The sequence below is a fragment of the Castanea sativa genome, chromosome 9 (assembly GCF_040712315.1).
Source record: "Castanea sativa cultivar Marrone di Chiusa Pesio chromosome 9, ASM4071231v1".
NCBI lineage: Eukaryota > Viridiplantae > Streptophyta > Magnoliopsida > Fagales > Fagaceae > Castanea > Castanea sativa.
This window is the reverse complement of record NC_134021.1, coordinates 40,587,607-40,612,013: the sequence shown is the minus strand read 5'-3', so window position 1 is coordinate 40,612,013 and position 24,407 is coordinate 40,587,607. Positions and strand designations below refer to the sequence as shown.

At 35.8% G+C, this 24,407-nt stretch overlaps 1 protein-coding gene and 1 pseudogene across 1 annotated transcript; both read right to left on the bottom strand.

Moving 5' to 3' along the window:
- Positions 1 to 132: 132 nt before the first annotated feature.
- Positions 133 to 1,456, bottom strand: LOC142610152 (uncharacterized). The gene is made up of 3 exons (XM_075781890.1): positions 1,079 to 1,456; positions 347 to 986; positions 133 to 260 (listed from the first exon to the last, which is right to left on the bottom strand). The coding sequence occupies exons 1-3, from the start codon at positions 1,325 to 1,327 to the stop codon at positions 211 to 213; spliced, it is 939 nt and encodes a 312-aa protein (XP_075638005.1). The 5' UTR covers positions 1,328 to 1,456; the 3' UTR covers positions 133 to 210.
- Positions 1,457 to 10,196: 8,740 nt separating this feature from the next.
- LOC142609218 (disease resistance protein Roq1-like) lies at positions 10,197 to 20,956 on the bottom strand (annotated as a pseudogene).
- Between the last annotated feature and the right edge of the window lie 3,451 nt (positions 20,957 to 24,407).

The following is a 24,407-nucleotide window of genomic DNA, read 5'->3' as shown; positions in this document are numbered from 1 at the left end:
ACTAAATTTTAGTATGGATTAATAAATTTTATAATCTTTAATGGTGGCATTTGAGTTAGGAAATTTAATAAGTCATTGGCATCTAAGACATTTGAGTTAGGAAATAGAAGATTCAAGCAGAAAATGATATGTACAATATTCAAGGTTGGATTCTAAGACCTTTGACTGGTCTCACCCTTTGGTTCCACCAATGCGATTGACCATCGAAAATCATCCCCGTTTTCTTCTCCTCACTGGTTCCTTGACTGGTCTCACCTTGCCTGAAAAGAACACAAGTAAATACTCATATTCAAATCATTTAACCATAAAGAGATGCATATGTAATCAGTATAAGAGGGGAGAGTACCATGTCCAGTCCCACAGTCAGGAGGATGTGTCCGTGTCCGTGTCCGTTGCGGCCTTCGCGGCCGATCCTCACTGTGTGAAGCCTCAGGTGGGGGGGTGGGTATCTCTGTCTGGATGGCACCAGGGGTGGGCATGAATCTCATCTCATCTCTACCACATACATCTCCGGGGATAGTGCCGGTAGTCGGTGGGGGAGAGGATGTGGGTGGGCAGGTATCATCGCGAACCATGGATGGGGACCGACATGTCTGGGCAAACGTATGGGATGGACCCGCATCATCATGTGCCATGGAGCCCATGTCATAACGAGTGTCCTGCATCATCTCATCTGATGTCTGACTTGCCTCCTCCATCGTGTGGTCATGCACGGGTGTGTGACGGCCACCCGATGTGTGACGGCTCACAGTTGTGGGATGCCGACTAGATGCATGGCACTGACTAGATTGACGGCCTCCATGCCCTCGACGTCCACCTGCTTGCCGACCACGCCTTACAGCCGGTTCACTTGCGTTGCCCACAGTGCGTACATCGTCCAAGGTCAATCGACTGATTTCTTCAACATATTGCAAGGCATTCATACAGTCCGTGTAGATCTCAGACCCTGGTTCGAACTTCGCCATAATCCTCAACTGTGATTCAACCTGTCACAAGTATAGAAGAGTAGTGTTAGGATTTGGAACTAAACTATGCAAAGCAAGGTACATTTATAATAGAACAATCTTTGTAAACTTACCAAAGTGTCCCAGTATGAGGTCTCTTTTGTAATATGCCGAACAGTGATGGAACGATACCACACCATATACTCGTCATTGTAGCTCATTACCCCATGAAAGGGCGGTGCTTCAGCAATTGTGGCATGCGCAGCCCATTTAGCAATATGAGTGGCATGTTCTTGAACCCAATTTTTTTCCTGCTTGCCTTGGAGCGTTATCTTGTGAAGTTCAATTGAAGTATCGACATTGTCCGGTACGCCTTGCTTCATCCCAAACTGTCGACGAACACGTTCGGGGTGATGGCCTTCAATCACCCAAAAATGTATGAGCGGCACGATGGACCTCCATATGTGTTGGCCTGCCGTACAATATGCGGGCAGAGAACCCAAATAATCTCTATATGGCTCCCAGACAATCTACAATGATCCAACAAATGCAAACAACCATATTAACAATATATATGTAACGATATCTTACAAACAACCATACAAACAACCATAAAGTGGTTGGTTCCCACTTGTAAGGCACAATACCTGATTTGGCCGAGCGAAGCAAGCGACACACGATAGGCGCGTAGGACATGCATTGGATGGTCAGTTGTTATCTTAGCCCCTTTCCATCTATCAAACAACACAGACATAACCTTCATATTAATTACTTACATAATTCCCATGCGAAAGAAATTAATGCGGAAATGTAAAACGATAACTAAGTTGAAGATCGTACATACCTGACAGCAAGTGGACCTGGGGGCAGTGCCTGGTGTGGATGCCTCATCACAGGACATATTTGTGGAAACCTCGCCCACGCCCACAACTGCACTAATAGCAGTGCACCACCAATTTGCTTGGCTGTCTTCTCTGATGCCTTACAGAGGTGTCTATATAGCCAACTTAGTGTTGCACTACCCCAACTATAATTCTTTCCATTGCTGATTGGATTGAAAAATTGTAGATACATGATTGAGAGCCGTTCGCCAGATTTGTCCATAAACAGTATACTACCCAACATTTGGAGTATGTAATACCGAGCATACTGTTGCACACGCACCTCAGTGGCGTCAGCAGGAAGAGGGTTGCGAAACTGCTCCTCCAGCCATTTGGCTTTTATCCTCGGCCCTTCCAACACTGCAGTGTTCTTTTTTGTATCAACTGGTCTGTCCGGTGGAAGGAAGCCTAGCAAATCTATGCAAAAATCATGCCAGTTGTCCATATGGGTAAATCCTACCACCGGCAAGCCATGTACAGGTACCCCCAGGATGACCTCTATGTCTTGTAGCGTGATGGTCATCTCACCGTGTGGCAAGTGGAATGAGTGCGTCTCTGGCCGCCATCTCTCCACTAAGGTCGTGATCAATGCATGGTCAAGGTCCATATGTGGGACTCAAAGTAGCCCATCTAACCCCGCATCTGTGATGTAAGTGGCAATCCGTGGATCTAACCCACCATCAAACAGACCTTTATCTCGGTGACGACAAGTCAGAACACCTGGCACTTCCTGCAAACAAAGCAGCTTAGTATTAATAATAACATTCACTAACCACGTAATAATTACACTTCAAACATAATGCCCAAAATATTTCTACTACATATATTGATTACAATGACACAAGTGCATACCTCGCCTGCCAAAGGAGCATCCCAAAGCAAACTTGAACGATGCATAGGTTGCCTCATCAAGACAGTCCCTATAGAGGGTCCTGCTCGATGTGGGTCCATACTTGGCATAAATTAAAGGTGATTAATGGCCCATTAGCATCCTCACAAGTCAAATACCCATAAGCTAAATCAAAATGATAACAAAAAACTATAGAACTTTAAAAGGGGAAGTTCCCTTTTTTTTTTTTCCCTCAGAAACTCTCCTAAGCACTTGATTGATTTTCTTTAAAGGGCTCTAATCTAAGCCTTTCAATTCATGTGTTCTTTCTATTTTTAAAACTAATAAGTTCTTTCTAATAAGTGAGTTCTTTCAATTCATGTTTTTTAAATTCACAATATCCAAGATTCAACATAGCACAATCACAAACTAACTAATATAATTCTATAGGGAATATTTCCACAACTACCAAATCAAAAAGAGGAAAAGAATGTCAAATCCGTTCATGACCCAACAAATACAAACTCGCATCCTCCTATATATCATCACTTCCTATTAGCAACATTGATCCAAAACAAATTGCATTTTGGATTATTCTAGACTATCAAGCAATAAAAAAAACAACACAGTAATTTCCCAATAAACGTAACACAACACAGCTCATTGCAATAAAAAAAATTCCTACATATCAACAACAAAATGAATCAAACAGTTTCAGAATAAAACTAAAATAAAAAGAACCACGTAACATAAACAACACAGTAATTATGTGGATAACAAAATTGATAAAAGAATATACGAACATCAAAATTTTATTATGGAGTTCTTTGATGACATAAAAGTTCCTTTCCAAACACTTGTGTTACAATATTTTACGCACTCAAATATGCTCATTGCATGTTGTTGGCTCATACAGTGTAACTGAAATAAAAATAAAAATACACAGCATTAAGCATTTTAATATGTACCTACATAGAAGATAAACATCTAAATTAAAAATTGTTCAAATGCTCAGTGAATGATGATTAATTATGTGGATAACAAAATTGATAAAAGAATAAACAAACATCAAAATTATCTTATGGAGTTCTTCGAAAACAGAAAAGCGCCTTTCCAATCACTTGTGTTACAACTTTTTACACACTCAAAAATGATTACTGCATGTTGACTCATTAAGTGTCATTGAAATTAAAATTAAAATACACAGCATTAAGCCCTGCAAAAGTGTAAGCTTTGTGCATTGGTCTTGACTATAATTTCACAACTACCACCAAGATTTTATATATGAAAAATTCCAAAGCTCCAACTTTCAACACTACCTTCAACAACAACAAAAAAGAAAAAAAAAAAAAAACGCTTTAGTGAATTAAAGCTTATAGGTTTAAGATTCACTGGACGCATATCAACAAGAAGCATGCCGTGGTCCCAAGTTTTTTGGGGTTGGCTAGGATCCAAAATCCCATTGGTTTTACAAACTATTTGTAACAACACAATCCTCCAAAAGCATCTTAGAATATGAAAATTAAAGTTTAGCAATGATATGTCACAAAATCCAAAGCTCAATTTTTTTTTTTTGATAGATAAAATCCAAAGCTCAAAATGGGTAAAAACTCATGGAAAGAACAAAAAAAATACCAAACATTGCTAACCTTTGAGTGCGAAGTCGCCGGCGATAAATGGGTTTGAGAGTGCGAAGTCGCCGGCGAAGAAATGGGTTTGGGGCTTGAACGCCGGCGCCGGTGATGAAACGGGTTTGAAAGGGGTTTGAGAGTCCGCCGTTGCCGGCGATGAAAGGGGTTTGGGAGTCCGAGTTTTACCGGCGATGAAATGGGTTTTCGGTTTGGAGAGTGAGTGTGCAACTGAGTGAGAAATGAGAGATGAGAGAGTGCAAATGACCGGTTTTAGTTCCCCATACTCGAGCATGACATACTCGAGTACTTTCAACAATACCCGAGCCCATAAAACTCGAGTATAATGGGCATTTAAACAAAATTGCAATCCAGATTTATACTCGAGCTTCGAAGGCTCGAGTACCACGACAAGTACCCGAGTTCTTAAAACTCGAGTACTAATCTGGATATGCAATTTTGAACCAGTCTGGATTGTGCGGGAAGAAGGGATGGGAATCCAGATTAGTACTCGCGTTTCAAAAACTCGGGTACTTTTCGTGGTACTCGAGTATAAGCAACTCGAGTATAAATCTGGATTCCCATCCGTTATTCCCATCCGTTGAACCAGTCTGGATTGTGCGGGAAGAAGGGATGGGAATCCAGATTAGTACTCGCGTTTAAAAAACTCGGGTACTTTTCGTGGTACTCGAGTATAAGCAACTCGAGTATAAATCTGGATTCCCATCCGTTATTCCCGCACAATCCAGACAGGTTCAAAATTGTATATACAGATTAGTACTCGAGTTTTTAGAACTCGGGTACTTTTCGTGGTACTCGAGTCTTCGAAGCTCGAGTATCAGTCTGCATTATCCCATCACATGATGTTGTACAATCCAGATTGGTAACCAAGTTTCCTAAACTCGGGTACCAGATCGTACAGTAGTCGAGTTTGAAGAACTCGAGTACTTGGGGACATTTTTTTAACATTGATATTCCACGCTGGCATGCCACGGTGGAAGTGTAAAATCCAGTACTCGAGTTTGGTGAACTCGAGTACTGGAAAAAGTGGTATATCCCGAATCAGTTCCGAAATAGTGTTTTCTGCCTAAATTTTTTTAGAAATGATGGTATTGGGCCGATTTGGCCAAAAATTAAAGCCCAAAGCAAAAATTATGGGTTTTACACGCACATAACAGGCCAGAATGGTCGCCCGCATGTGTGATATGCATAAGCTCAAGTTCAACACTAGGCCCACTATTTTTAGAAATCACTTAAGGTAACCCATGACTTATAAACACTAAATATGGCTCACTCCTAATCAATGTGGGACACAAAGCAAAAGGTTAAGTGTTTGAAACGTCACCCACACCATCATGTGACCTTTATAATTCCATGAAATGGATACTTGCCATTCAACCTGATAAGGATCATTACACTTGCACGGTTGATCTTTTGGTTCAATATGGAAAGCTTAAAGAGGCCTTAGCCATTATAGTGAAAATGGCAATTTTAATTTTTCCTGATGGTAGGATTTCAGGGGCTATTCTTGCAGCTTGCAAAGTTCATGGGACATAAAACTTGGGGAACATAAAGCACAAAGGCTTTTAGAATTGGAACCTGATAATATTTGAGTCCGTTTCTAGCTAGAAAGGCATTAGAGAAAGAAGAAAGGAGAGTAGAGGAGGACGAGAAATGGAAATATGTTGAGAGCACAGTTGAGGATTTGATGAGGCTGTGTGAAATGCACCAATAGAACTTGTTAGGGAGGTGGTTTAGATGGCTGGTTTTACGAATATATTGGGTCACCATAGGATGATCAAGTTACTCATTGCTCTATCAAGTGGTATGCAGGTGTAGGGAGAAGGTGGCTTGATTTTGCTGCTGTCACAACTTCAAATTACTCATTGCTCTATCAAGGTTGTCTTGTATTTTGTCACTAGCTGAGAGAAGCATGAATTGACCAACAGCTGAACAGAATTATATTAATACAACAAAACTCGACAATTATTTAATGAATAACTAAGTTTTATTGATCAAAACACTAGTATAAAAAACTTCAAACAAAGCAGGACACAACCAACAGCCCAGCAAAAACACTTAAAACAACCCCCCCTGTCTGCTACTTAAGTACAAACAGCTACATTTGCAACCAAAACTTACAAGCCCAACAGGGCACTCAATTGTTACAATAGTGCAACTCTATTTCATAAGCAGACATTGCTCTTATCACAAACTGTTGAGTTAGTGGAAGCTTTTATGCTTATTTGTTGTGTGTAACAAAACAATAGTAGGTTTTGTGAAATAGAAATAGAAGAAATAGAAAAGACAATCACACATAAAACACAAAGATTTACATGGTTCAGTCTTAGGCTCAAATCCACGGACAGAGTCTAACAAAAAATTTCACTAATAAAATAGGAGATTACAAAACGGCACAATAGCACGGGAGAAGAGAATCTTGAATTTCTCTACATTGAAGCCTGTGCTTAAACTCTATAAAACCAATTGAACATAGCCACACACATACAGCAAAAAGGAACCCTCCTAGGCTAATTCTTGACTGCTTTAACGAGAGCCTAGGTGGGTGTGAGAGGAGGGACCGTCCTTGGCTAATTCTTCAATGTCGCTCAGGTAATTATTCCTCTGACTGCGACTATAGGCTTCAAGAAAAATTTGAACTATTCAAACCTGATGAAAAAACTAATAAATAAATAAAAGTGATGCAGAATGATTTTTTGAGTTTGTGGTGATTGGGATGTGAGTGCCAAAAGGTAATGTTAAGGTACAACTACTCAACTAGCACTATACTTTGAATTTTTTTTTCTTAAATGCTAGAATATGTCTGAGGAAAAAAGAAAAAGGAAAAATCCAAAAAGAAAAACCCTATTATTTTATACCTATTAAAAATTAAATTTGTTTACCATGCCAAAATAAACCTGACAATCAAAACCCACACTTTCATTTCATTGGATTGTAATAGGAAGAAGAAAGATGATGACTTACAGGCAAAAAAGTCCAAAACTTCCCTAAAGAATCAGCCATACATCCTCCAAGTCTTTGGATCTGGTCTCCTAATTAAAGTAACCTTCTCCACTAGGTCCAGCCCCATCATCCTCGTAACGGCTTGGCTTATATTCTGCTACGTACTGCAGCTGAATTGTCAATATCATGATGGATTACACCCAGATCCTCATAGAGCGTGCTGTTGTTGCTGCTGCACTGTGCCATAGTAAATATGGAATTTACTGGTATTCATATTCCTTTTCAAATGGAATTAACTTATATTAAGAAAAGAAAATCCAACAATTTAGAGTACAACCACATAAGGCATCCACAAGAATTATAGAACTCTCTTGTACTAGTTATGATTTTTGAAGCCAATATTAAGACAGATCGTATGATGGTTAGTTATAGGAGCTTAAGAGTTAAGTGTATAACAAATAGATGTCTGATGAGTTTTTTATTTGATGTTGGTGTTCCATAGAATGCATCTTATTCAAGTTGGTAGGATTCTTTTATTATTGAAACTTAAAGATTCCCGTGAATTTAAACAATTGTCTTTAAATTTCTAAGAAATTAAATTTTAATGTTGGGTGGCTCCTGATAGATTAGTTTAGAGATCTTGAGTTTAACTTGGATTTTATAGATGGGAAACAGTTTTGTGTTGTATCTTATGAAACTCTATAGGGGCCGCATAAAATTAGAGGGGACCGTTCAGCATTTTTTTTTTTTTTTTGGAATCTTCTTATTAGAAGAAATATTACTTATTTGGTTTTATGGCACATTTAATCATGCTTTCTCCCGTAAAATACAACAGCCAACACAGTTGACCTAACTAATTAAAGATATCTAACGCAAACTGGGGCTAAAAGCGAGAAAAAAGAAACTGTCCCATGTGGATCCGTTGGGAATCGCATATTTTACTAAAACTGAAAACTTTTTGTTGAAAGTGTACAGTTGTGATTTACAACTATTTTGTGTTGACTTTTATTCTGTCCCAAATTTGATTGTAATTATGTTCAATCTTATGTATTTTCTTGTGGGATATTATTGTAAAGGTTGTGTGTGAGAGAGAGTGTGAAGACTCAAGGTATATTGAAGACAAAGAAGTTTTCACGGGTAGCTCGCGGGTATCTTTTCCGCAAAGTGAAGCATGTGGTCAGCACATAACTAGAATGCGAAGAGTCAGGACAAGATGGTGACAACTAGTTTTCACGAGTGTTTTGCAGGTAAGGCCTTTCAACAAGATACCCGCGAAAAATTCTATTTTGCCAATTTGTCATATCTAATACACCCTATCTCTACCCACACTATATATACCCCCATTACCAACATATGTTGAGGAGTGCTTTCAGAGAGAAAACTCTAGCCACAAATCCTTGAGAGTGAGAGATTGTTATACCTACAATTCTCTACACAATCCATTGTGGTTTTCCTCAACTCCATCATCTCCATTTCCATATCTTTGAGAGGTTGATAGTCCAAACACTTACCACACCCATTCTGAGTGTTAAGTGAGGTTTTGGTGCTGTTGGGAAGTATTAGAAGAAGCCAAGCTTTGACAGATGCAATCATGCACATTGCAGGATCCGGAGAGTTAGACAAGACACGGTTCTGAGAAGTTTTGTTGGAGTAGGAGCTTGGAGGGCTTAGGTGCATTGGGTAGATTAGGCTTGGAGGATCTCTTGCTATTCATGTATCCCAACTGATTGGCTAGTGAATCGATTTATCGCTTGGAGGGCGGCGGAGAGGTTTTATGCCAAGTACTTCGATTTCCTCTTCGATAACACATCGGCGTGTTATCTTGTGTTTGCGTTCTTCTTCCCTACTCTTTTAGCTTTCATTTTACTGCTATGTTTTGATGAATATGGCTTAGAGTGGATTTATTGTTTGTTCGCTCGCATTTACTCTTTTCCGCACTTAGTTTAAGTAAGAGTAAAATTAACCGAGCCGTAATCTTTATTTTGGGGGTCTAAACAGCTCTTGTGTTTCAACACATTTTTGAGCTTTCAGAAAGTATGTAGAAAAAAGCTAAAAAATAACTTTTGAAGCAATGAGACCCACTTTAAGAGCAAAAATAAGCTAAAGAGTAAAATATGCTAACTTTTTTTCAAATCCCAAACGCAACTGTAATGTCTTTCAGGAAGAGAGGGAGAAAAAAAATGGTAAATGAAACGAAGGAAGAACTAACATTGTGTTCCAACGAAAGGGGTATATATGTGAATAACAGTTTGAAACTAACAATTTAAAACCTGTGTTGCTGATAGTTATTTTATTTTCTCATGAGTTGTTAGTGCGTATGGTATTTGTACACTAAACATTCAACAGAGAATTACATTTGCAGGACGAAATAAAAAACATGATTCAATCAATAATAAGAGCCATTTGACAGTTAATTTAAATAGCTAACCATTTTGAGACCTTGACCACTTTAGCAAGAGCCCAGGTGGATGTGAGAGAAGTTACCTTACTTGGCTAATTCTTCAACGTGGCTTTGCTAACTATCCATCTTACCGCCATAATAGGCTTCAAGCTTCTTGGACGTTTGATTCCCTCCTTCCATTATATAAAAGTTCCCCAACAAGACAAGAAGAAAAATTTGTATTATTCCAACCTGATTAAAAAAATAAAAATTGGCTATCTAACTGCCGAAAGGTAGTTCTAAGGTACAGCTAGCACAATACTATGATTTCTTTCTTCTTTAAATGCTAGTAAGGGAAATCCAAAAGGAAAAACTCTATAGTTTTATACTGATGACAAATTAAATTTGTTATCATGCCAATTTAAACCTGACAATCAAAACCCACACTTTCATTGGATTCCCCTCCTCAAATCAAAAGAGAACAGCAAGGGTTGTAAATTATAATAGCAAAAAGAAAGATGATGACTTACAAGCAAAGAAGTCGTAGAAATTCCCTTTTGACTAGATTCTTCAAAGTAAGTCATAAATCCTCCAAATCTTTGTATATGGTTCCTCATCAAAGTAACCTTCTCCACTAGGTCTAGCTTCATCATCCTCATCGCGGCTTCGCTCATTTCTGCAACCTTCTAGGGATGAATCGCTACCCTCTAGGGCTGACTCATTGCCTTTTGAGGCTAAATCAGTACCTTCTGAATCACTGCCTTCTAAGGCTAAATCAGTACATTCTGAATCACTACCTTCTGAGGCGTCAAGATCATGATGAAGAACACTCAGATCCTCATAGGGTATGCTATTGTTGCTGCACTGTGCCATAGTTTGATTGGGACCTTCTTTGTCTTGCTCATATACCGAATGGAACCCCATTTTCTTCTCCACCACCAAGGACCTGGAATTTACTTTAATCTCAAGTTTCCAGCATCCGCTTGCATCAGTTTCACAAAGTATTTCTTTCCAATAGGAGCCGAAAAAGTGAGAGGACAAATAGAGCAGCCAAAGGTGAGGTAATTTAACTTCACCATAGTTTGTCGAAAAATCAGAGTGTATATATTCCATTGTAATTCCATTGACTACAAAAAGACATGAAAGGTGACAATCTCTAGAGTATTGACGCAACTTGTTGCGTTAAAAAACAAGGCACAACGCAATTCCCACAGGATCATTACATCCAAAAGAAGGGACCTTTATGTTATCACTCCTACATTCAAGGCTAAACCATTTCAGAATTTCGCCTCTTGGAATAATGATGTCTAAGAAGTCTTGCTGTCTACCACTTTGTCCCTGAAAAATACAAAGCATAAATGTTAGGAACCGAGAGAGAGAGAGAGAGAGAGAGAGAGAGAGAGAGAGCTGAAGAATGTCATCGATCTGAATATTGTCAACCAATTTGAAGCAGTTGACACACTGGAAACACAAATGGGAGCGAAGCCTCTCACAAACCTCCAAATGAGGTATGATTGTAGTTTTAATAGAATAATTTTGTAGTTCTGGCAATCTCTCCAATGAGATACAATTGTTTGCAATTACAACGTGAGTAGTTGACGGAACATTTTGCAATGATTGAAGCCTCTCGCAACCCTCCAAATGGAGTCTTCGAAAATTAGAGAGTTGAGAACTTTCAGGAAGGGAAACAAAATTATTTCCACTTAAATTTAAGTGTTCCAAAGAGGACAAGCAGCCAATTTCATTGGGAATTGATGAAAGATCTGAGTCACTAAGATCCAAATATCTTAAAGAATGCAGACCTGATAAGGCAATAATTGGCCCACGAGAACATAATCTGATGGCATGGAATAAGATAAAGATAATGCCCTTTTATTACATCCATGGATATTTAGTTCTTTGAGATTTTCATGGAGAAAAATAGAGGAAGGAACCTCTTTTACGGCTGTTTCACTCAAATTAAGCAACTCCAAACCTTTTGCATTGCCTTGGTTCTCTCCCAAGTTGTCAAATTTTGAGCATCTAGAAAGATCAAGAAATTTAAGCAAATTCAAACAAAAAATATTGTTAGGAAGACGCACGAGATTTTTGCAATCTTTTAGAGTCAACATAGGAAGGTAAGTCAAATGCTCAATAGATGAAGGTGGCTCTTTTATAGATGTTCCACTGAAATCAATCTTCTCCAAACCTTTGACATTCCCTAGGTTCTCTGGCAAATTGTCAAATTTTGAGCATACAGAAAGATCAAGAGAATTACCCAACTTCAAACTCCAAATGGCATTAGGAAGATGCACAAGATTTTTGCAATCTTTTAAAGTCAACACAGCAAGGTAAGCTAAATGCTCAATAGATGAAGGCAGCTCTTTTATAGCTGTTCCACTCAAATCAATCTTCTTCAAACCTTTGACATTCCCTAGGTTCTCTGGCAATTTGTCAAATTTTGAGCATATAGAAAGATCAAGAGAATTACCCAACTTCAAACTCCAAATGGCATTAGGAAGATGCACGAGATTTTTGCAATCTTTTAGAGTCAACACAGTAACATTAGTCAAACGTTCAATTGATGAAGGCAGCTCTTTTATAGCTGTTCCACTCAAATCAAGCTTCTCCAGGCCTTCGACATTCCCCAGTTCTCTGGCAAATTGTCAAATTTTGAACATCTAGAAAGATTAAGAGAATTACCCAACTTCAAATTCCAAATGGCATTAGGAAGACAAACAAGATTTTTGCAATTGCTTAGAGTCAATTTAGTAAGGTTAGTCAAACGTTCAATTGATGAAGGCAATTCTTTTATAGTTGTTCCACTCAAATCAAGCTTCTCCAGGCCTTCGACATTCCCCAGGTTCTCGTGCAATTTTTCAAATTTTGTGCATCCAACAAGATCGAGAGAATCCATCTTTGTGCATCAGGCCAATTAAGGCTGCATTTGTTTCGACGGTAAACGGTTTCAGGAAATGGTTTTTCGCGTTTTCGGGTGTTTGGCAGGTGCTGAAAATATGGTCAAACGGAAAATAAGAACAGTTGACTGTAAAACTTAGGCCTCTGACCCGGAAATTCGTTTCCATTTGTATTTTACCTTCAAATTGGAATTTTCTAGAAAATTGAGAGACAGAGCACGAAGAGAGAGAGAGAGAGAGAGCACGAAGAGAGAGTAGAGAGAGCGAGTCACGCCCCAACCCGCGCCGTCGCTTCTCTCTTCGTCGAACCCAGTCCCGGTGAGATCGAGGCGCGATCTCGCGCGGTCGAGCTCGCGCCGGGCGAGATCGAGGCGCGATCTCGCGCCGTCGAGCTCGCGCCGGGCGAGATCGAGGCGCGATCTCGCGCCGTCGAGCTCGCGCCGGGCGAGATCGAGGCGCGATCTCGCGCCGTCGAGCTCGCGCCGGGCGAGATCGACGGCGCGAGATCGCGCCTCGATCTCGCCCAGATTGCGCGTCGAGCTCGCGCCGGGCGAGATCGACGAGCGTGATCGCGCCGGCGAGACACCCTCCCCACCGATCTCACTCTTCCTCCTCCCTGTCTCACCTCCCTCTCTCTGTTTAATTTGATTTGGCCGGTGATTTGATTTTTGTTTGTGTAGAAGTCGATAGATTTTAACGTTTTATTATAAAATTTGTTTGGAATGTGAGAAAATGGTTGAGAAAATGTGAAAAATCAGTAAAAAATTTGCATTTTCAGAATGTTACCAAACACTTGAAAATATTTTCCAAAGTTTTTTTTAAAATGCCACCAAACATCTAAAAATATTTTCCTTTCCCGAAAATATTCTCTTTTCCTGAAAACATTTTCCAGAATTACTTTACTGTCGAAACAAACGCACCCTAAGCCTCCAACTGATGAAGGTAGTTTCATAATAGCAGTGCTATCCAAAAAAAGCTTTTGTAAGCATTCCATGTTTCCCACAAATTGTGGAAGTTTCTTGAGATTGGAGCAACCAAAAGTCACGAGAGAATCCACTTCAAATGTGCTTGGAAGGCGCCTTAGTGTTTCACAATATTGTAGATTAAGAAGAACAAGCTTTTTAAGAATTCCAATGGATGGGTGAAGCTTACATAAATTTGTACAATTTTCAAGAACTAATTTCTCAAGATTTGGGACTCCAGTAAAGTCTGGAGTTATAATTAGGTCCAAGGAACAGGCCAAGTCAATGAACCTCAACTTGTCAAACTTCTGTTAGAAGAAAAGAAAAAAAATTGTTAGAACAAGATAGGCCAAGAATGTATTGACCCCTTTGGTAAATTAATCAATCAATTAGCCAAGTTAATTAATTATATTCAATTACATGCAATAAGCGTGGTAGCACAAACAAATCACCAAAATATCTAAATGCAGCGGAAATTGAATTTGACACAAGTGATTTGTTTACGAATAGGGAAAACCACCAAGGCAAAACCCCATCAGGTGAATTTAAGGTCACCACTCCCAAGAATTCACTATTATCAAAATAAGCGGTTACAAGTAAAAGAATCTCAGTATCTTATACCAATATACAGTTGAACCCTTATCCCAATACCCAATTTGACTTGTGATGTAGTGACAATCTCTCATTTCAATGCATGGCTCCTAGTACGTGACTAACCAAATGATGCATGGATCCCAGTACGTGACTAAATCCACAACAACCCTTTGATATTTGTAGTTGATTTGTAGCAGCTTGACATAGAAACACCAATAAGATCTTTAATGTTGGTGCAAGAGACTTTACTTGGTTATAGAACCTAAAGGCATACAAGAAACGCAGCACGAACTCTTTTTTTTTGTAAGAGGAGGCTAGGGTTTCAAAAAGAAAGCCTTATGAAACTCTCTAGGGTTAGGTTTTTCTTTTTCAACCTCCTTTAAATAGGAGCTTAATGGGCTCTCCTAATCCAAATAGGTTTACACAAACTTTGGGCTTTCCTAGTTCAATAAGGATTATACAAACCTACAAACATTGGGTTTTTCTAATCTTATAAGAATTATACAAACCCATAAACAAATAGCCTTTTAGAATAAAATGTTGCTGACTATAGTCTGAATTCCATAAGCTCGATAGATCGAGACATGTGTCAAGCTTTAATGAATCTCAACAGATTGAGCTTCTGTTAAGGAAGTATCAAGACCTATAGATTGCACTTTTCTTGAGTAGTTCTTGAGTAATCTTCATGTCTTTAATTTAACCCCTTGTAAGATCATCTTGAATTTTCTTAGATTTACCCAAATACAAGTAAAGTGCGTTTTGTCAAAGGATACACCAATTACATAAAAATATGTCCTTAACAAAACAATTAGCTTCTTAGTTTCCATTTATTGTAATTTAGAAGCAAAGTTTTAAGAGTATAATTAATAACACACTTACCTTTACCCCTATCCAAAGCCGTTCAATTTTGCTTTGTCGCAAACAAAATTGAACAAGCTCATCTAGCTGGAAACTTGATGGCAAAGATTTTGAAGGATACAAAATCTAATCAAGAATTCTTAAATCATTAGGAAGATGTGAGGGGACATGGAGAAAGCCAAAAATTCTAAGAAATTTAAGATTTTCCATCTTCAAAAAGGCCTCAGGGTTCCACCTTGCATCTTTTGTTCATTATAAGTAGTCGAAATATCCATGGCTTTAAGTGCTTCTGTCCCCTAATAATCAAGAAGGAATTGGTGAATCGCAAAATCAATTATTAGCTTAACAATTCAAATTTCAAAATTTTTTAACATGAAGGTAGGGAATGAGTGGAAATTCTCTAAATAACTTCTTATCATTTTTTTTTTTGGATAATTTCTTACCTTATTTTTTTTTAACACTTTGTCAATGTCCTTATAAACCCATAATCTACTACGCTTCCCATGATTATCAGGGCACTCTTGAAAGACTATTTTCCTTTCTATTTCTTCAAGTAAATCATGCATCCACACTAAATCATTATCCATAATTTTCAAGAGAGAATTATCAATGAGTTCTTTCAATCTAATACCAGGGTAAAGGCCAAGAATATTAAGTATTTCTACTGCCTTATCTTTATCTTGATGATTAAAAAAGCATGCAATCTGTAAGAATTTTCCTTTTGTGATTTTTGGAGTCCATTAAAACTTATTTCAAATACGCGGAGAATTGCTTCTTCAGGAAATTCTTTGAGTCTTTCTAATACAATTTTCCATTCAGCAGTACTTTTTTTTTTCTTTCAAATATTTGGGTGAATGGGTTACTATTTACTAACGCGTTTTGTGTTATAACTTATAATGTGTTTTTTTTTTTTTAATCCCACGTATAAGTCACTGTGTTATACTTATTATTATGATTTTTTTTTTTTGTTTCTTCACTCAACTTTTTATTTTTCCTTATAAATTATAATGTTTATTATGAATTTAGTGATTTTTGTTTTTGTGTAGTCCTTACGTAATTTAAATTCTAGATATAAACGTATTTTATGTCTAAAAATATTTAAAAATATGTCTAAATATAAAATTTAATTAATTATTTAATTGCCGTGTCCATGTCGTGTCGTATCCTTATTTTTCAAAAATTGCCGAATCCCTGTGTCCATGTCCGTGTCTGTGTCCGTGCATCATAGTCTCTACATTGAAGTGGGTCATCTGAATATTTAAAAGAAATAAATATGTCAAATTAAATTACCTAATATTCTTTAAATGCCATCCGGAGAGATTGCCTACTTGTGTCAAAGCATCTCTCTATTTCTCCACCCTCTCTTTGTTCTCCTTTTCTTCATGTTTACCAAATGCATATGCAAAAATTCCCATTTGTTTCCGTACTTAATCGGAGAGAGAGATTGAACCAAATCCAGAATGGGAGAGTGGACAGCTTTTGAGGAACAGAAGCCTTGTTGTTTATGAGAAATTCGACATGGCGTGGTGCTTAAGCGGTGATGTAGGAAATTACAAGAAACATCGTTCTACAAGATTCGAAGAAGTTAAACCGGTTGACCCATAATGCAAGAATCATTGTATGTACAGTCTACACCAAAGGCCCATACACATCGTTTATCAAAAAGGCCCATCCACATCCTGCGTCAAAAGCCGTAGCAAAAGTTCCTAGGGAGGTGCGAAAGTTATTGTGTTTTGTTTTCTGTGACAGCCATGGAGTTCGTTTCATGTTGCTTTTTGACCAAAATGAAAATAGTTCTTTTTCATTTTACAGTAAAACTTCAACCATTTTTATTAGGGCAAAATCTGTTAGAATACATAGTGTATCTTCAGATTATACAAAACGAATTTTGTTATGTAGTCATTAAAAACCTTAAATTATATAAAATTTGATAAAAATATAATTTAAATATAGGGTAAACTACATATTTAGTCCCTAGCCTTTACACCATATTTCAATTTGGTCCTTAACCTTTCAATTGTGTCAATTTGGTCCTTAACCTTTTAATGTCGTGTCAATTTAGTCTTTGCCATTATATATTAGATGAAAATTATTTACATAGCAAATAGCCAAAATAAAATTTTAGTTTATTATCACATCAATAGAAGCTAATTTTTTATTTTGGCCATTAGACATGTCATTAATTTTCATCCAAAAGATAATTGTAAGGATTAAATTGACACGGTAAAGAAAGGTTAGGGACCAAATTGACACAATTAAAAAGTTAGGGATCAAATTGAAATATGGTGCATAGAATAGGGACCAAATATATAGTTTACCCTTAAATATATCAACATCACAAAAAAATACAAATACAAATACAAATACATGAAGTTTTACAAAATTTTTTATAAACAAAATTAAAAAGTAAAAAATGACCGATAAGAAATTAAGTGAGAATTGAAAATGTTAAGATAAAAGTAATAATGGAAGAAAAAGTCTAAAATAATGATGGCGAAAAGAAAAACAGATAAAGTAAAAGAGAGCAATGAATGATCATGGTGTGATTGTAAGTCAAGCTTTTGAAGAGCATAGCTCCTAGCATCACCGAGGAAAACTCACGACCACAATCTCTTTTTTGGTATCCAGGAAAATAAAATCAGAGACTATTTAATTATTTTTTATAAAATGAGTTAAACGAGTTATGAATCTGAATGATTAGAATTTTTTTTTTTTTTTTTTTGAATGAGCATTTGTTGGATATCTTGTTTAGTAGTTGTTGTTTGGACTAATGTTTTTTTTTTTTTTTTGTGTGGCTATTTTTTTTTTAATGTTATTTTGGCTCATTTTTATTGTTATTTGAATGTTTATTTATTTATTTATTTTGTTGAAGTTAAAGACTATGTTTGAGAGACCAAGATTATTTTTATGAGTAGCTAGAGACACAAAAAAATTTCACAACAATTCCAATATAATAGCATACAAAAAAAATTTTAATTAGAGATAATAAAAAAAAGAAGCACATGTGTGAGTTGGTATACTAATTTTGGAATGTTATGAAATTTTTATGAGATTTTATTGTTTTCCTAGCATTATTCTTATTTTTATTAAACCCAAATTCTTGAACATTCTTCTAATTCTACTTCTAACACCTTCTGTCTCAAGCCCAACTGGTAGATCTTTTGGAGCTTGAAGGATTCAAGGTGTTATATTTTTCAATTTGAGTTACCTACTTTTCAAACGCAACAGATTTTCTATTCTCTCTCTATTATATTTAAGCCTTCATTATTTAGTCTTTATTGATATTTTTCTTTACAATGGTCATATTTTTTAAACAGCCATATATTTCTAACAATCGTATTTTCCAACAATTATATTCTTTCAATATAAATAGCACAATTTCCTCTCTAATTTTCATTTTACTCTAACCCAATAACAGTCTCCCTCAAAAAAAGAAAAAAAGAAAAAAAAGCTTTTATTATGTCATTTATAGGTAGCCCAAATCTTGAAGTTGGTAACTTTTTATCTTTGGGTATGAAAATAGATGTCCATGGAAGAGTTCAAACAGTTCAACATTTGGACTCATGAAAATTTGAGATTATATTTTCTATGAAATTTCAAGTCAACCAAATCTATATATATATATATCTAAAAACTGAGACGTAGAATTTAATATTGCTGTACTCCTATTGAGCCACCTCATCAGCCATGTCATACTTTTTTTTTTTTCATTCCTTTATGATTTTTCTATGTAATTTTATATAAAATAATTAAATATAGTTAATAGATGAACCAGTTAATGCACTCCATTACTATTCAACATGTTACTATTCATTTGTTTTAAATGCATATATTTGACAATTCAGCTACCCAAATTGATTTTAACTTTTCATTTTCTTCTTTCTAATTTCAAGTAATTGTTAAAATTGAATAATTCATTATCATTTTAGTGGATATATGCACATGTTTACTATTTATTAGATGCAAATGTTTGACCATATTCAACTATCGAAATTGATTTCAACTTTTTGTTTTCTTCTTTCTAATTTCAAGTGATTGTTAAAATTGAATATTTAAACTTTTCATCTTCCTATTCTAAAAATTTAAAAAAAAAAAAAAAAAAAAACTCTTCTTCTCTTTTTCCAACCTTTCTCCTTCCTCTTTGCCTCTTTATCTCCCTACTATTCTTTACTTTACCATTAAACTTCTTTCATCATTTCCTCTTTCTTATATTTTAACTCATTTTCTCCCTATCTTATTTTGTATAAATTTGATATCATTTATTCCATTCAATCCATATTTTTTCCACACAAAAACTGTGAGTACTCTCTCTCTCTCTCTCTCTCTCTCTCTCTCGCTTGATTTTTTTTTTATTTCTTATAGCTCTAATTTAGGTTGATGGTTTTCTTATTTAATTTTTTTGTGTTGTATTTTTTAAATTTCCCATCATAGATCACTCCTATAGTTTTGGTTGAATTTTGGATTGGGTTAATGCGTAGTTTTTTTTTAAATAGAAATTTGAGTTTATATCAAAACAAAATATACATGGCTACAAATTTGAATTTGCCTACCAATGGACTTCTACTGAACGGAGATGTATTCACAATGTTTTTAGCTTCATATACTTCTTTGATATTGTGAATTTGAGAAATAGGAAAGAGTAGGCAAAGGATATATGATATTTCATAATCCCCTATGTCTTGAAGAAAGTGGAGGGCCTATTAGTCTCCCTTCTATTGGAATTTTGTATAGAAAGCCTTTTGATACAAGTTTCTTGACTTTTTGTTATTTTGTAATCACTCTATAGTCTATATTGTGACAAAAAATGAATAAAGTTTTTTTATTTGTAGAGTATCAAAAAAGTCAAAAAATATTCAGTGTATAAATTTTGTATTGTTACATCCCATGTATTTGGTAAAATTCCTTTTAGAAATCTTATGTGTTTTTCTCAAATCTATTAGTGATTTTTATTTTGGTCATTTTATGACAAATAATTAGCATTTCCAGTCCACCATCAAATTTTTAGTTAATATGAACTTTCTTGGTAAGTTTTTACTTTGCTCAGTTGATCATCTTTATTGAAAATGCCAAAAAGAAAATAAGATAAAATATAATTTACTTTATAGTATCATTATGCTATTAATGTTTCTATGTATAGATACTTAAGGAACTTTTTCTTTTTGCATTTTATTTTATTTATCTTTCTACTTTATGATATATGATTGGTGTAAATGCACTTTTAGTCCCTACATTTTGGCTTTTTTCCATTTTAGTCCCTACATTTTAATTTTACCACTTTTAGTCCTCAAATCAATTAACGTGTGTTATTTTGGTCATTTCCGCTAGCCCACTAACGGAAATTGATTAGGTGGCAAACTGAGTGCATTTGCTGGCACATTAAATGCTGACGTGGCCAATTAAAAAATGATAAAAAATTTTAATTAGCATTTAAAAAAATGCCATGTCAGCTTCTAAATATAAAAAAAATTAATAATCAATTTTAATGAAATTAAAAAAGAAAAAACAAAATTAAAAATAATAAAATACATCAATTCAGATCTAATTCATTTTGAACAAGAATACAATCACAGATTTAAACATCAACACAAGAACATAAAGCACAAACCCAGAACCAAACACAAAAAACACAAATTCAAATTTAAACATTAACACAAGATCACAAACACAAAGAACACAATAACAAACATAAACCATTTACTCTCAAACTTCCTCTGCTTACTCTCAACAATCAATGTTGCCATTAAATCAACACAATTGCACAACCCACCCAAACCTAGACTACACCTTCGCCATTTCCTTCCTCAAATCCCAAGCTCACTCCCTCAACCTCCAAACACAAACTCTCCATTTCATTCCAAAGAAAAACAAATCCATTCTCCTCCTCTTCTGGCTTCGCTCCAAGTTCCAACCCTTCCCTCCCTTCTCTCCTCTTCAACTCCCACGTCATCTTCGTCCCTTCCCAGCCATCCAAATGGTTCCACCTTCCTTTCTCTACCATCCGATCTTCTAATGGTCGCATCTACGCCAGTGGAGCTCAAGAAGACAAGTCCATCACCACCCAATCCCTCTCTCCTATTTGATTCAAATTCGGATCATACTAGTACCAGATCCAAATCTCATGCCTCAAAAACCCACCTTAACTTCGACTTCATGGTCGTTGTCGTCGCCACTGCTATCGCCGAGAATCATTTGCTGATGCTGGTAGTGAGGGTGGGCGTGAGTGTGAGGGTGAGGTTAAGGAGCGTGGTGAGGTGGCAAGACGCCATCATGTGGGTTTCTAGGTAGATCCGAAACCCCTCTCCCTCCTAACTTTCTCATCTCACTCTCTCTTTATCTGGGTTGAGTCTGCTGTATTTCTTTTGGATTTTTGATAAATTTGAAAAGGGATAATATGGGTTTATGAAAGGAAATTTTTTAGATCTGGGTGGCGGTGTTCAGCTGGGCTCACAGGTGGTGGGTAGATTTGGATTTTTTGGCCATTGGTGGGGTTTGAAGTGGTGGATCAGTGGAGGATTTTCTTGGTCTCTTATTTTTTTTGGTTGAGTTTTGATGTTTGGCGTTTGGTTGGTTGGGTCCGGTAGAGATGTTTTAGTGTTTTGGTTGAAATGTGTTTTGGTATTTTTGTGATTGTTGGGTTTTGGTCTCATTTGAAGATTGTTGTGTGTTTTACAGGTTTGGTTGCTAAGAAAATGCAAGAAGAGAAACAAAAATATTGATTTTTATAATTTCCTGGGCAACGAGTTATTTGAGGAAGAACATGAACCATTCTGGGAAAGTGAGGAAGAACATGAACAATTATGGGAAGAACACAAAGACCATAAAAAAGGCATGATCTTCCAACAAAATAATAAAAAGAAAAAATAATGAAAAGAATGGGAGGCAGAGAAACTGAGTAATATCTAGGGAAGAAGAAGAAAATAAAGAAGAGATTTGGGTTACACACTGCCATTTCTTTTGTTAGGTACTTTTTGATATTTGACTGTTTGGCTACCGAGAAAACAAACAGAGAAACTTTTAGATCTGGGTTGGTGTTTTTGGTGTTCTTGTTCAAGAAACTTTTAGATCTTAATTCATGTGAATTTTGGTTTTTAATTCTGTTTTTATTTTTTTATTTAGTTAAAATTAATAAATTAATTTTTTAAATTTATATGCTTATGTGTCATGGGTGATGTGGATTTTTAATAATATTTAAGTCTTCCATCAGCCACCTCAGATATTTTTGTCTGTTGACTGATGGAAATGATCAAAATAACACACGTTAATTGATTTAGAAACTAAAAATGGTAAAATTAAAATGTAGGGACTAAAATGAAAAAAAAAAAGTCAAAATATAGAGACTAAAAGTGCATTTACGCCTATATGATTTATTGATAATGATCTATTGCATAGTTATTTTTATTTACTTTTTCACTTAGTGTCAATTGTGAGGAAGAAAGAGATGTGGATCTATGTTTTGGAGAAAAATATATCTATAAGAGTTAAATTGCAAACATCTGTATAGTAATGAACAAAGTATAGATAGTTACTGGTCTAATAGTTCTCACACTATCAATTTTTTTAAAATAAAATAAAATATATTGCATTGTGTTTTCATACATATCTTACTATATATAATACCTGACTACAAAATATATTTTGTTACACTACAAAAAACTTCTAATTTAAAACATAAGTTCAAATAACACATTGAATTTTTCAACTCACAATCTAATATATTAATTCAATAATTATCCAATAAAAAATAATCATATTATATTTTTTCGCGCATCGCGCGGATTTGTGACTAGTTTAATAATAAAAATGAAACAATAGTTCAACTATGAAGAACAAAGAAGAAAGCAAATATTAGCAAACCACTACAGGTTGTGGCTTGGTGCAAAGAGTTCTCGTATTACTTCACATAATACTTGGTAGTAGTAGAGCGGTTCGAGTAGTGACGCTTTGACAACTCTGTTATGCCTACAATAATAGCTTTATCAAGGCCCCGATGATATATATGGTATTACCCATTACCGTCACGTAGCATGAGATCGATAGTATGGAGAAAGTTTTTTATTTTTATTTTTAAATGTCAAACTTTAAAAGTGTCATTGATTTTCTTACAACCTACTTTGGGTTTTTGTACGGTGGTGGTTCAATTGAGCACCATCTCAAATGCTATATGTATGTAAAATGTGAAATATTTGGTAATTTTTTTGGTATCAGTTGGAGGATTGTAATTTAAAAACAATATAAAATATGGGTTTAAAAAATTAATTTACCAAAAAAAAAAAAAGTTTGCTATTTTCAAAGATCTGGCTAAGCGTGTCAGGTATCCAAACTTCCACTTCCCTTATGCAACTCAGAAGAATAAAAACCCACTTTAGTTAGGAGATGTCAAACGCCGTCTTTTATAGGGCAAAAGATATATATATATATATATATATATATATATATATATATATATATATATATATATATATATATATATATAAAGAGGAATTTTGAAATTTCAAGAGACAAAAGAAAGAAGAAGTGACCCTTGAAAATGGGATGAGGAGCTGTGATGGTTCCGGTTTTGTCCGAATCAAACTCCCTCAATCCCAGTCCTTCAACATTGCCGTGTTCTCCTTCTCCATTTTTACTTCAACAAGCTCTACTCTGACTCAGTGAAGTGAAAAATGGTGGCAATTGCCAATTAAACAGAGCCTTTTTTTATTGTTGGTATTTCTTTAGAGACAGCAAAAATATATAATTTGGTGTTTAAAATATGATTAAGGTTTTTAATTTTAATTTGAAATATTTAATTTTCATTCCCTATAAAATTGGAAAAAGTGGGCATATCAATTATAAGTTGTTTTGGGAGAAATGTGGTATCTGAAGAAGGAATGTGGTTTCAGAGAAGAGACACTAGTACTGTACTGTGTGTAGAAAATGGTTCTGAGAAATGAGAAGTATTTGAGGATTATTAAATCTCCCAAAAGATGGACATGAGAAACAGATCCAATTTACATTAGAGTAAGGAATTGGTGGAGTGATCTCTGCTTTAGCCAGGAACAGATACCATAGTAAACCCCAGTAGAGCTTGAGATGGTTCACTGTTCAAGGTTGTTGTGTCGATTGGCATGAGAATGTTACCTAGACACCCTGAAGATATTTATTTATATTGCATTTCTTGAATGGGAAATGGAAATCTAGAAGCAACAATAGGCATAAGCAACTAGTTTGCAATAAGGTTTTTCATAGTATTTGGAGGAATTTAAATTGTTTCTAGGTTTGGAAAGAATTAATGAAGTGCTGCTTGATTAATTCCCAAGAATTTGTGTGGGAAGACATCATTGTATGAGAAAATCAGTGGATGTGGAAATCTCAAGGGTTGTGGTATGTAAGTTGGCCTCAGGTGTTGGGTGTAGCCATATATGGCACCAAAGGAAGGCCATTCTCCCTTGCCAAGGGATAAGAATTGAGGAGGGATTATGCAGTCCTTAGAG